We start from the raw sequence: 14639 nt of genomic DNA on the forward strand, positions 1-14639 counted from the left end.
GCGCGCGGTGTACTGCCCGGAGCTGCATAAGGTCCATCTGATCGTGCCATCCCTCCCCTCTTTCAATGTAATGCCAGTGCTTTGAATCTCCCTTGCCAGTTGAAGCACAAGTGCATGATGCTATCGTAGTCACCATGGCGAAGGTCAAGTATCCATCGACCCTCATGCAGCGCCTCCTAAACTGATATGTTCTTCCTGATGGGTCGGGCAAAAACCGCAGGGTACGCCAGGCACAGCTGCCTGCCTCCCAGCCACAAGAAGGACCAGAAGGAGTATGTTGCACCATCACCAATGGTGACTGTCGTATAGGCTATGAACAGGGCACGGTTAGCAGCGTCGCAACTCGCAAGGAGTGCCCGTGCCGACCCACGGGCAGCCTGGTTGCGTCCAGGAGAGCCAAAGCCACCGGAGCCGCAGTGCACTTGCGAACTTCGTTGGGTCCGTTGGGGAACGTTGCAGAAAATAAAAATTTTCCTACGGTTTCACAAAATCTATGAGTTCATCTAAGCAACGAGTGATAGGAGAGAGATGCATCTACATACCACTTTGTAGATCGCGTGCGGAAGCGTTCAAGAGAACGGGGTTGAGGTAGTCGTTCTCGTCGTGATCCTATCACCGCGCCGAACGGACGGCACCTCCGCGTTCAACACACGTACGGTCAGCGTGACGTCTCCTCCGACTTGATCCAGCAAGGGGGAAGGAGAGGTTGATGAAGATCCATCAGCACGACGGCGTGGTGGTGGATGTAGCAGAACTCCGGTAGGGCTTCGCCAAGCTATTGCGGGAGGAGGAAGAGGTGTAGCAGGGGGAGGGAGGCGCCAAGACACAGGGTACGGCTGCCCTCCCTCCCCCCTCCTTTATATAGGCCCCCAAGAGGGGCGCCGGCCCTGGGAGATCTAATCTCCCAAGGTGGGCGGCGACCAGGGGGGGTGGAGTGCGCCCCAAGGCAAGTGGGGTGCGCCCCCCACCTAGGGTTTCCAACCCTAGGCGCAGGGGGGCCCAAGGAAGGGGCACACCAGCCCACTAGGGGCTGGTTCCCCTCCCACTTCAGCCCACGGGGCCCTCCGGGATAGGTGGCCCCACCCGGTGGACCCCCGGGACCTTTCGGTGGTCCCGGTACAATACTGGGTGACCCCGAAACTTTCCCGATGGCCGAAACAGCACTTCCTATATATAATTCTTTACCTCCGGACCATTCCGGAACTTCTCGTGACGTCCGGGATCTCATCTGGGACTCCGAACAACATTCGGTTTGCTGCATACATATATTCATACAACCCTAGCGTCACCGAACCTTAAGTGTGTAGACCCTACGGGTTCGGGAGACATGCAGACATGACCGAGACGGCTCTCCGGTCAATAACCAACAGCGGGATCTGGATACCCATGTTGGCTCCCACATACTCCTCGATGATCTCATCGGATGAACCATGATGTCGAGGATTCAAGCAACCCCGTATACTATTCCCTTTGGCAGACGGTATGTTACTTGCCCGAGATTCGATCGTCGGTATCCCAATACCTCGTTCAATCTCGTTACCGGCAAGTCACTTTACTCGTACCGTAATGCATGATCCCGTGACCAGACACTTGGTCACTTTGAGCTCATTATGATGATGCACTACCGAGTGGGCCCAGTGATACCTCTCCGTAATACGGAGTGACAAATCCCAGTCTCGATCCGTGTCAACCCAACAGATACTTTTGGAGATACCTGTAGTGCACCTTTATAGTCACCCAGTTACGTTGTGATGTTTGGTACACCCAAAGCACTCCTACGGTATCTGGGAGTTACACGATCTCATGGTCTAAGGAAGAGATACTTGACATTGGAAAAGCTCTAGCAAAACGAACTACATGATCTTGTGCTATGCTTAGGATTGGGTCTTGTCCATCACATCATTCTCCTAATGATGTGATCTCGTTATCAACGACATCCAATGTCCATAGTCAGGAAACCATGACTATCTGTTGATCAACGAGCTAGTCAACTAGAGGCTCACTAGGGACATGTTGTGGTCTAAGTATTCACACGTGTATTACGATTTCCGGATAATACAATTATAGCATGAATAAAGACAACTATCATGAACAAAGAAATATAATAATAATCCTTTTATTATTGCCTCTAGGGCATATTTCCAACAGTCTCCCACTTGCACTAGAGTCAATAATCTAGTTACATTGTGATGAATCGAACACCCATAGAGTTCTGGTGTTGATCATGTTTTGCTCGCGGAAGAGGTTTAGTCAACGGATCTGCGACATTCAGATCCGTATGTACTTTGCAAATGTCTATGTCTCCATCTTGAACATTTTCACGGATGGAGTTGAAACGACGCTTGATGTGCCTGGTCTTCTTGTGAAACCTGGGCTCCTTGGCAAGGGCAATAGCTCCAGTGTTGTCACAGAAGAGAGTGATTGGCCCCGACGCATTGGGTATGACTCCTAGGTCGGTGATGAACTCTTTCATCCATATTGCTTCATGCGCTGCCTCCGAGGCTGCCATGTACTCCGCTTCACATGTAGATCCCGCCACGACGCTCTGCTTGCAACTGCACCAGCTCACTGCTCCACGATTCAACATATACACGTATCCGGTTTGTGACTTAGAGTCATCCAGATCTGTGTCAAAGCTAGCATCGACGTAACCCTTTACGACGAGCTCTTCGTCACCTCCATAAATGAGAAACATGTCATTTGTCCTTTTCAGGCACTTCAGGATATTCTTGACCGCTGTCCAGTGTTCCTTGCCGGGATTACTTTGGTACCTTCCTACCAAACTTACGGCAAGGTTTACATCTGGTCTGGTACACAGCATGGCATACATAATAAATCCTATGGCTGAGGCATAGGGAATGACACTCATCTCTTCTTTATCTTTTGCCATGGTCGGGCATTGAGCCGAGCTCAATCTCACACCTTGCAATACAGGCAAGAACCCTTTCTTGGACTGATCCATTTTGAACTTCTTCAAAATCTTATCAAGGTATGTGCTTTGTGAAAGACCTATGAGGCGTCTCGATCTATCCCTATAGATCTTGATGCCTAATATGTAAGCAGCTTCTCCAAGGTCCTTCATTGAAAAACACTTATTCAAGTAGGCCTTAATGCTGTCCAAGAATTCTACATCATTTCCCATCAAAAGTATGTCATCTAAATATAATATGAGAAATGCTACAGAGCTCCCACTCACTTTCTTGTAAACGCAGGCTTCTCCATAAGTCTGCATAAACCCAAACTCTTTGATCATCTCATCAAAGCGAATGTTCCAACTCCGAGATGCTTGCACCAGCCCATAAATGGATCGCTGGAGCTTGCATACTTTGCTAGCATTCTTAGGATCGACAAAACCTTCCGGCTGCATCATATACAGCTCTTCCTTAAGATAACCGTTAAGGAATGCCGTTTTGACGTCCATCTGCCATATCTCATAATCATAGTATGCGGCAATTGCTAACATGATTCGGACGGACTTAAGCTTCGCTACGGGAGAGAAAGTCTCATCGTAGTCAACCCCTTGAACTTGCCGATAACCCTTAGCGACAAGTCGAGCTTTATAGATGGTGACATTACCATCCGCGTCCGTCTTCTTCTTAAAGATCCATTTGTTTTCTATTGCTCGCCGATCATCGGGCAAGTCAGTCAAAGTCCATACTTTGTTTTCATACATGGATTCTATCTCGGATTGCATGGCTTCTAGCCATTTGTTGGAATTTGGGCCCGCCATTGCTTCTTCATAGTTCGAAGGTTCACCGTTGTCTAACAACATGATTTCTAGGACAGGGTTGCCATACCACTCTGGTGTGGAACGTGTCCTCGTGGACCTACGAAGTTCAGTAGCAACTTGATCCGAAGTACCTTGATCATCATCATTAATTTCCTCTCCAGTCGGTGTAGGCACCACAGGAACATTTTCCTGAGCTGCACTACTTTCCGGTTCAAGAGGTAGTACTTCATCGAGTTCTACTTTCCTCCCACTTACTCCTTTCAAGAGAAACTCTTTTTCCAGAAAGGATCCCTTCTTGGCAACAAAAATCTTGCCTTCGGATCTAAGGTAGAAGGTATATCCAATGGTTTCCTTGGGGTATCCTATGAAGACGCATTTTCCCGACTTGGGTTCGAGCTTTTCAGGTTGAAGTTTCTTGACATAAGCATCGCATCCCCAAACTTTTAGAAACGACAGCTTAGGTTTCTTCCCAAACCATAATTCATACGGTGTCGTCTCAACGGATTTAGACGGTGCCCTATTTAAAGTGAATGTAGCTGTCTCTAGAGCGTATCCCCAAAATGATAGCGGTAAATCGGTAAGGGACATCATAGATCGCACCATATCCAATAGAGTGCGATTACGATGTTCGGACCCACCGTTACGCTGAGGTGTTCCAGGCGGCGTGAGTTGTGAAATGATTCCACATTTCCTTAAGTGCGTACCAAATTCGTTACTTAAATATTCTCCTCCACGATCTGATCGTAAGAATTTTATCTTTCGGTCACGTTGATTCTCTACTTCATTCTGAAATTCCTTGAACTTTTCAAAGGTCGCAGACTTGTGTTTCATCAAGTAGACATACCCATATCTACTTAAGTCATCAGTGAGAGTGAGAACATAACGATATCCTCCGCGAGCCTCAACGCTCATTGGACCACACACATTAGTATGTATGATTTCCAGTAAGTTGGTTGCTCGCTCCATTGTTCCGGAGAACGGAGTCTTGGTCATTTTGCCCATGAGGCATGGTTCACATGTGTCAAATGATTCATAATCGAGAGACTCTAAAAGTCCATCAGCATGGAGCTTCTTCATGCGCTTGACACCAATGTGACCAAGGCGGCAGTGCCACAAGTATGTGGGACTATCGTTATCAACTTTACATCTTTTGGTATTCACACTATGAATATGTGTAACATTACGTTCGAGATTCATTAAGAATAAACCATTGACCATCGGGGCATGACCATAAAACATATCTCTCATATAAATAGAACAACCATTATTCTCGGATTTAAATGAGTAGCCATCTCGTATTAAACGAGATCCAGATACAATGTTCATGCTCAAACTTGGTACTAAATAACAATTATTGAGGTTCATAACTAATCCCGTGGGTAAATGTAGAGGTAGCGTGCCGACGGCGATCACATCGACCTTGGAACCATTCCTGACGCGCATCTTCACCTCGTCCTTCGCCAGTCTCCGCTTATTCCGCAGCTCCTGCTGTGAGTTACAAATGTGAGCAACAGCACCGGTATCAAATACCCAGGAGTTACTATGAGTATTGGTAAGGTACACATCAATTACATGTATATCACATATACCTTTAGTGTTGCCGGCCTTCTTGTCCGCTAAGTATTTGAGGCAGTTCCGCTTCCAGTGACCCTTTCCTTTGCAATAAAAGCACTCGGTCTCAGGCTTGGGTCCATTCTTTGACTTCTCCCCGGCAACTGGCTTACCGGGCGCGGCAACATCTTTGCCGTCCTTCTTGAAGTTCTTCTTACCCTTGCCCTTCTTGAACTTAGTGGTCTTATTGACCATCAACACTTGATGTTCTTTCTTGATTTCAACCTCTGCTGACTTCAGCATTGAAACTACTTCAGGAATGGTCTTCACCATCCCCTGCATATTGTAGTTCATCACAAAGCTCTTGTAGCTCGGTGGGAGCGACTGAAGGATTCTGTCAATGACTGCCTCGTCTGGGAGGTTGATCTCCAGCTGGGACAGGCGGTTGTGCAACCCAGACATTTTGAGTATGTGCTCACTGACAGAACTGTTTTCCTCCATCTTACAACTATAGAACTTGTCGGAGACTTCATATCTCTCGACCCGGGCATGAGCTTGAAAAACCATTTTCAGCTCCTCGAACATCTCATATGCTCCGTGTTGCTCAAAGCACTTTTGGAGCCCCGGTTCTAAGCTGTAAAGCATGCCGCACTGAACGAGGGAGTAATCATCAGCACGTGACTGCCAAGCGCTCATAATGTCTTGGTTCTCTGGGATGGGTGCTTCACCTAGCGGTCCTTCTAGGACATATGCTTTCTTGGCTGCTATGAGGATAATCCTCAGGTTTCGGACCCAGTCTGAATAGTTGCTGCCATCATCTTTCATCTTGGTTTTCTCTAGGAACGCGTTGAAGTTCATGTTGACATGAGCGTTGGCCATTTGATCTACAAGACATATTTTGCAAAGATTTTAGACTAAGTTCATGATAATTAAGTTCATCTAATCAAATTATTTAGTGAACTCCCACTAAGATTTGACATCCCTCTAGTCATCTAAGTGTTACACGATCCGAGTCGACTAGGCCGTGTCCGATCATCACGTGAGATGGACTAGTCATCATCGGTGAACATCTCCATGTTGATCGTATCTTCCATACGACTCATGTTCGACCTTTCGGTCTCTTGTGTTCCGAGGCCATGTCTGTACATGCTAGGCTCATCAAGTCAACCCTAAGTGTTTATGCATGTGTAAAACTGTCTTACACCCGTTGTATGTGGACGTAAGGATCTATCACACCCGATCATCACGTGGTGCTTCGAAACGACGAACTTTAGCAACGGTGCAAAGTTAGGGGGAACACTTTCTTGAAATTATTATAAGGGATCATCTTATTTACTACCGCCGTTCTAAGTAAACAAGATGCATAAAACATAATAAACATCACATGCAATTATATAAAGTAGTGACATGATATGGCCAATATCATATAGCTCCTTCGATCTCCATCTTCGGGGCTCCATGATCATCTTCGTCACCGGCATGACACCATGATCTTCATCATCATGATCTCCATCATCGTGCCTTCATGAAGTTGCTCGCCAAATATTACTTCTACTACTATAGCTAACGGTTTAGCAATAAAGTGAAGTAATTACATGGCGTTAAATCATTGACACGCAGGTCATACAATAATTAAGACAACTCCTATGGCTCCTGCCGGTTGTCATACTCATCGACATGCAAGTCATGATTCCTATACAAGAACATGATCTCATACATCACAATATATCATTCATCATTCATCACAACTTCTGGCCATATCACATCACATGACAATTGCTGCAAAAACAAGTTAGACGTCCTCTAATTGTTGTTGCATCTTTTACGTGGCTGCAATTGGGTTCTAGCAAGAACATTTTCTTACCTACGAATAACCACAATGTGATTTTGTCAACTTATATTTACCCTTCATAAGGACCCTTGTCATCGAATCCGCTCCAACTAAAGTAGGAGAGATAGACACCCGCTAGCCACCTTATGCAACTAGTGCATGTCAGTCGGTGGAACCTGTCTCACGTAAGCGTACGTGTAAGGTCGGTCCGGGCCGCTTCATCCCACAATACCGCTGAAGCAAGAAAAGACTAGTAGTGGCAAGCAAGTTGACAAGATCTACGCCCACAACAGATTTGTGTTCTACTCGTGCATTAGAGAACTATGCATAGACCTAGCTCATGATGCCACTGTTGGGGAACGTTGCAGAAAATAAAAAATTTCCTACGGTTTCACCAAGATCCATCTATGAGTTCATCTAAGCAACGAGTGATAGGAGAGAGATGCATCTACATACCACTTTGTAGATTGCATGCGGAAGCGTTCAAGAGAACGGGGTTGAGGTAGTTGTTCTCGTCGTGATCCTATCACCGGAGATCCTAGCGCCGAACGGACGGCACCTCCGCGTTCAACACACGTACGGTCAGCGTGACGTCTCCTCTGACTTGATCCAGCAAGAGGGAAAGAGAGGTTGATGAAGATCCAGCAGCACGACGGCGTGGTGGTGGATGCAGCAGAACTCCGGCAGGGTTTCGCCAAGCTATTGCGGGAGGAGGAAGAGGTGTAGCAGGGGGAGAGAGGCGCCAAGACACAGGGTACGGCTGCCCTCCCTCCCCCTCCTTTATATAGGCCCCCAGGGGGGGCGCCGGCCCTGGGAGATCTAATCTCCCAAGGGGGGCGGTGGCCAGGGGGGTGGAGTGCCCCCCAAGGCAAGTAGGGCGCGCCCCCCACCTAGGGTTTCCAACCCTAGGCGCAGGGGGGGCCAAAGGGGGGCGCACCCGCCCACTAGGGGCTGGTTCCCCTCCCACTTCAGCCCACGGGGCCCTCCGGGATAGGTGGCCCCACCCGGTGGACCCCCGGGACCCTTCCGGTGGTCCCGGTACAATACCGGGTGACCCCGAAACTTTCCCGATGGCCGAAACAGCACTTCCTATATATAATTCATTACCTCCGGACCATTCCGGAACTCCTCGTAATGTCCGGGATCTCATCCGGGACTCCGAACAACATTCGGTTTGCTGCATACATATATTCATACAACCCTAGCGTCACCGAACCTTAAGTGTGTATACCCTACGGGTTCGGGAGACATGCAGACATGACGAGACGGCTCTCCGGTCAATAACCAACAGCGGGATCTGGATACCCATGTTAGCTCCCACATACTCCTCGATGATCTCATCGGATGAACCACGATGTCGAGGATTCAAGCAACCCCGTATACTATTCCCTTTGTCTGACGGTATGTTACTTGCCCGAGATTCGAACGTCGGTATACCAATACCTCGTTCAATCTCGTTACCGGCAAGTCACTTTACTCGTACCGTAATGCATGATCCCGTGACCAGACACTTGGTCACTTTGAGCTCATTATGATGATGCACTACCGAGTGGCCCAGTGATACCTCTCCGTAATACGGAGTGACAAATCCCAGTCTCGATCCGTGTCAACCCAACAGACACTTTCGGAAATACCTGTAGTGCACCTTTGTAGTCACCTAGTTACATTGTGACGTTTGGTACACCCAAAGCACTCCTACGGTATTCGGGAGTTACACGATCTCATGGTCTAAGGAAGAGATACTTGACATTGAAAAAGCTCTAGCAAAACGAACTACACGATCTTGTGCTATGCTTAGGATTGGGCCTTGTCCATCACATCATTCTCCTAATGATGTGATCCCGTTATCAATGACATCCAATGTCCATAGTCAGAAAACCATGACTATCTGTTGATCAACGAGCTAGTCAACTAGAGACTCACTAGGGACATGTTGTGGTCTAAGTATTCACACGTGTATTACGATTTCCGGATAATACAATTATAGCATGAATAAAGACAACTATCATGAACAAAGAAATATAATAATAATCCTTTTATTATTGCCTCTAGGGCATATTTCCAACAGGGTCATGGATGCCCAGTCCCCCAATATGCTCCGGCGTGGTGACCACCTTCCAGCCCACCTTACATTTCCCTCCGGTGACCTCCTCATCTTGTGCCCAAAGGAACCTCCACCTTGCCTTGCCGACGTCCTTGAAGAACCTCTTTGGCTCCCTCAAAAGTGTGATGGCGAATGTGGGCATGGCAGGAAGGACGCACCGTACCAACACTCGCCTTCCAGCAATGTGCATCAACCTCCCCTCCCATCCTGCCTGTCTTGCCCGAATCCTATCTAAGATGAACCGGAGGTGAACTTTGCCGGTGGTGATTAAGCGGCAGTATTTTTTATACGTATCTTTACCTAATATTAAGGAGAGGATTGTTTCTCTAGTTTTTTTCGTTCATGGTGGAACCCACATAATTTTCATACGTTCCAGGCTTCGTTCGTATGTCGCAGGCGTTCTCCCGATTCATCTTTTGTGAAAAAACAAACTACAGGATGCACAGAGCCTCAATGGGCCGGCCCATTAGTGTACAAACAGCCCGCGCCAGTAAAAAAAATTCCGGAAAAATACTGCCACGAGAGGAATCAAACCCAGCCGCTCACACTGGAGCACTCAAATGCTAACCATTAGACTAAACAAAACTAGGTGTTTAATTAGCACCACGAAATTTAAAATTAAGTACACAGTCACGCCAGATACTGAGAGGAATTTTTTTAAGTGAATAAATTTTAGAACGCGATTTTTTGCAAAGTTTTTAATTAAAAAATTTAAAGGCAAACATTTTTTAAAGAACAATATTTGTCCTTTTATTAACTTTGAAACCTGCGTATTTTTTGAAACACAAACAATTTTTTAAAAGTAGGAGGTATTGTTGTCATTATTTCTCAAATTCGCAATCATTTTAAAAACACAAATATTTTTTGAACATTAAATTTGAAATGCCAAACATTTTTATAAACATGTTTTTTTTAAACTGGGAGGTACTATTAACTAAATTGTTTTAATCTATACCTATATTAATAAAACTTGGCGAATTTTTGAACTATGCCCACATGATGCTTTGTTTTACTTCACTTTATTAAACTAGGGATATGGAAAGAATCTTTTTCTCTGTCGCATCTTCACGTACAACGAGTCTCACTCGGTCCAGTGACTCCCGTCAAAATGCATGGGAAGTCCAACCAAGGTTTCATGCATGGTCTATCTGACACAAGCTACTCAATTTACATGATGACACAGACATATATTATGTGCAGTGCTTTTCCCTATTATATTAGCCAGATGATAAAAGTACTGCGTTCAACACTCTTGATCTTCGTCGGACACGAAGGCGGCTCAACAATCCAGCAATTGGACCTTGCCAACCTTCGTTAGTGACAACTGGTACTGCGACCACCGGCGATGAGAACAGCAAAGACGGCAAGCGGAAACATGTGTCTGATGTTATATTGAAATGAAGGATGTGGACCTGAGGATGAGGTATTAGTCATGTTTATTATGTTATGGACATGAGGGTGAGATCTTTAGCCATGCTTAATAAGTAAGGCGTGTGAGGGTTGTTTTCTCCATTGCAATGCACGGTCATGTTTCTTAGTATATCCTTAAAAAAAGAAGGTACTGATACTTCACCGCAGCGACGTACGTACTGTAAGGCCTTGTACAATGAAAGATGCTTGGGGGGTGCTTACAAAAATAAACTGAGTTTTTCTGAAGCACCGGTGCCTATTTCTACAGAAGAGACGCTTAGTTAAGCGTCTACCCTGTACTTAAGAAAAATATGATTTATTTCTCTAAACACCTCTTCTAAGCATCTTGCATTGTACAAGGCCTAATATACGCCACGAGGCACGCGTGCGCCGCAGATACACGGCGAACCCGCCGAGCCAAACATCAAGAGCAGCAGCCGAGACGAGCGGCGCGGGAGACCCAACCAGAGTCCAGACTCTAGAGTAGTGGGCGGGCGGTACCATGCAGCGTCACCTCGGTCGTTAGTACCACCCGACCACCCACCGGGGCGCCGCCCCCATAAATCAGCAGCATCATTGCCCGCCCTCCACCGCCGCCGCCCTCCCGCCCCTATTCCCCCCGTCGATCGACCCCTTCGTGAACAGGGAGCGCGGATGGGCAACTGCCAGGCGGCGGAGGAGGCGACGGTGGTGGTGCAGCACCCGGGCGGGCGGGTGGAGCGGCTCTACTGGGCCACCAGCGCCGCCGAGGTCATGCGCGCCAACCCGGGCCACTACGTCGCGCTCGTCACCCTCCGCGTCACCGAGGGGGACGGCCAGCAGCAGCGGCGCGGCGCGGTGCGGCTGACGCGGGTGAAGCTGCTCAAGCCCCGCGACACGCTGCAGCTCGGCCACGCCTACCGCCTCATCGCCGTCGACGAGGTCACCAGGGCCGTGCAGGCCAGGAAGGAGGAGAAGACCAGGAGGGCTCAGCGGCAGCGGCAGCAGGCCGGCGGGGGGCCGGCCTCCGCCGGCGATGACCAGTCCCTGATGGACGACGGTCTCGATCAGGTATAGTACCTTCTTGGCCATAATTGCTCCCCCATGTTTCGCTGTTCATCGATGGCAGCTCCTTTGTTTCTGTATCATGCATGTTCTTCCGCGTGATGGTCAGTAATCAGCCAATAGTACTTTGCATGTACAAGAACCTACTCTTTTTCTTTGCTTTGTGGTCTCCCCCTGTTCGCTGGTTCATTCCAGCTCTTCACTAATCACTACGACTACCTCCTCATTTTTAATTTGAACTAGTAGTGCATATGTGCAATTGATCAAGACATGTCATTACTAAGTCTCTAAAACGTTGGTATCTGACGAAATAAGGAAGGCAATTTTGGGCTCATCGTTTGTTCTTCAGAAATTTGTATTTGTGTCCTTCCAATTTTGAAATTTGTGAAGTTCACAAGAGTATTTAGTCCTTATCCAGTCTCCAATATGAAAAGAGGTTTTTCTTGATTGTGACATAAGAGTAGGTAACTGAGTTAGTTAACCTGCTAATGCTGCAGTTTGCTGTTAACTTGGGGTAGCTTTGACCATAAGACCATTTGCACTTGTTATTTTTTTGTTCAGCTGGCCACCCTCCTAATTTGTATACCTTATTACGAGTTAGTATGACACAATAGTACCTAACCGCCCAACCATTTTTGATTTACTAAAGATATCATACATTAGCCGATCATGACACAATGATGACTTGAATAATGTACTCTAAACATGATATGATAGCTCCTTATACATATAATGGGCATATTATTCCCACTCAAAGCTAGACTATACTTTGGGCCACATCTTGCTTTGCTCACACCACATGGAAACGGCAGCGACGGATACCTAGAATTTCCTGCCGCCGCCCAAACAAAATCCTGCGAGCTAGCTAGGTTGACATTCTCCAATCGCAATGCCAGATACATGAGGAATATGGCGCCTGCTACCAACTACTAGTGGACAAGGAATCGTTCACCATTTATTCTCTCAAAACTCATGGGAATCGTCACTCATTACGATCTTTAAAACTTAGTACTGTACAACATGGCAAATTGGCATGTTCTGATTACTTGCTGCCGCCCGTCGTGTATATTGCAGTTGGAGCAGCAGGACAGGGACGGCCACCCGAGCAGCTCGACGAAAGGCTCGAGGCATCGCCAGTGGCGCCCGTCTCTGCACAGCATCGCCGAAGTCAGCAGCTGATGCGGCCGACGCATGGCCTGTATTTTAGAGTTCAAGTACATCTCATCAGATGGTTGCTAGATTCAAGCTCAACACCGGAAGATGAGCGTCTGCAAATTACCGGTTTTAACTCATCTTTTTAGTGAGATTAAGGTTGGTGCCTCCGCATCTCAGTGTTGGGACAAAGAGGAAGTTTGAACTAGCAGTGTGGTGTTCGGTGTAGTAGTAGTATATTATTCAGTTATGATGCAAAGTACGTATCTTTGCAGGTGGGTTTTGAGGATCTTGCTGTTGCTGTGTACTATACTGTATTGTTGTCGTTGTTGGTGCCTAATTCGCAATCATAGGCTCGCTGCATATTTGCAATCATAAGGTTACTGCAATGATATATATAATCAGAGCTGGCTGGAATCCACACTTTTATTTGTTGGAAGCAAAGTACCACATGTATCCGATTGTTATTGTTTTGTGCAGGTGGAGTGGGTCGTGACAAGGCGGAAAGATCCTTGATCAGGCGCGCGCAAACCTGAACTGAATGAAACGTGGGTCCAGTTGTGTTGGAATAATTGTTTCAGCATAATGAATCAAAGAGGCATTTGGCCATGTTTCTACAACCTCCAAATAAGTGGAGTATATCCTGCAAGTAGCCAGGCGTATATGTTGATGCAAGTAGCCCAGTGCTGGTTACGAGATACTCCATGAGTAATTGTGGTATCTACGACGAAAGTGGTTTTTTTTTTTTGGAGATGGGATTGGTGCCTAACTGATTTCAGACAGCGGATTGTGATTTCCTAGCTTAGCATCCTGTGCAGGAGTAAGAGACGGTCACTAGTGCTCGCCACGCTGACCTACCTACCAAAGCGGTTCTCACTTTCACTGATTGGCTTTCAGTCGAGCAGCGCAGCCCAGCGCGCGGCAGCGTGACACGTAAACGAAGCCGCGAACGCCGTTGTTTTCAGGCGACAGGCGCACCCGGAAAGCGGGCGGGCCTTCTCGATCTCCTCCGCCCACTCTGCTGCGGAGCCAGGACACAAGCAGGCCACGCCGAGGACGCGACTGGCGGCCGCGCCCATGCCGTTCCAGGGCGTGGGGATGCACCACGGCTCCACTACTTCCACATGTTTGTGTGTGCGTGATCCTCCTCGTCCCCGCCAGTACGCTGCAACGCAACGCCCATACCATCGCAGCCTTTTTTGACGTCGATCATGCACGCTGCGGTAGGGGCGCTGTTCCGGGCATTTGGTTGGGTTCGGTTCTTTTGACGTGCCTTTGGCCGAAAGGAGCCCCGCGAGGACGCACGTACGCCGCCCGCATGCATGATTTGATGTTGGGCGGCAGCGGCACGAACTGGGACGGGCGAGCAAAAGTGGCCAGGGCAACGGGCCATCATATCGGAATGCCGGGTTACACCAACTGTTTACTTTGTCTCGCTGCCTTTTTCTTTTTCGTTTCTTGGTTCACGGTGGAAAGGAGGTACGCAGTGCCGACGCATGCCATCCGCATGCGCCCGGCGCGCACTCACGCGTGGCGGTTGACAAAGCTGTGTCACGTCATGGGCATATGCGGTTCGGCTCCATGGCGTTGTTTGGATAGGAAGAATATACAAAACTAGATCTCTATAAACTAGGAAAATTGTTTAACTGTATAAAACCTTGTTTGGCTGCTCCACCTAATCCATGAATTTAGAAAACTTAGGGTGTGTTCGGTAGTTACCCAGGGCTGAAAAATCCTCAAATCCGTCCCCCAACTCCAGCATCTAGCTTCCCACGAAAACTCCTGGAGTTTTGATCCCGTTCGGTGCGGCAGCTTCT

The 14639-nt window shown here is 47.7% G+C and overlaps 1 protein-coding gene across 1 annotated transcript; it reads left to right on the forward strand.

Moving 5' to 3' along the window:
* Positions 1-11074: 11074 nt before the first annotated feature.
* On the forward strand, positions 11075-13239 carry LOC123158897 (uncharacterized). Its single transcript, XM_044576706.1, has 2 exons — positions 11075-11676; positions 12745-13239. Exons 1-2 carry the CDS (start codon positions 11281-11283, stop codon positions 12847-12849), a joined length of 501 nt encoding a protein of 166 aa, XP_044432641.1. The 5' UTR covers positions 11075-11280; the 3' UTR covers positions 12850-13239.
* The last annotated feature ends 1400 nt before the right edge of the window (positions 13240-14639 follow it).

The sequence above is a fragment of the Triticum aestivum genome, chromosome 7B (genome assembly GCF_018294505.1).
Source record: "Triticum aestivum cultivar Chinese Spring chromosome 7B, IWGSC CS RefSeq v2.1, whole genome shotgun sequence".
Lineage (NCBI taxonomy): Eukaryota > Viridiplantae > Streptophyta > Magnoliopsida > Poales > Poaceae > Triticum > Triticum aestivum.

Bases quoted from the DNA above. Each gene is read 5' to 3' on its own strand.
- LOC123158897 (XM_044576706.1), top strand. From the start codon at position 11,281: ATGGGCAACTGCCAGGCGGCGGAGGAGGCGACGGTGGTGGTGCAGCAC. The intron at 11,677-12,744 runs GTATAGTACCTT...TGTATATTGCAG, and splicing joins TGGACGACGGTCTCGATCAG to TTGGAGCAGCAGGACAGGGA.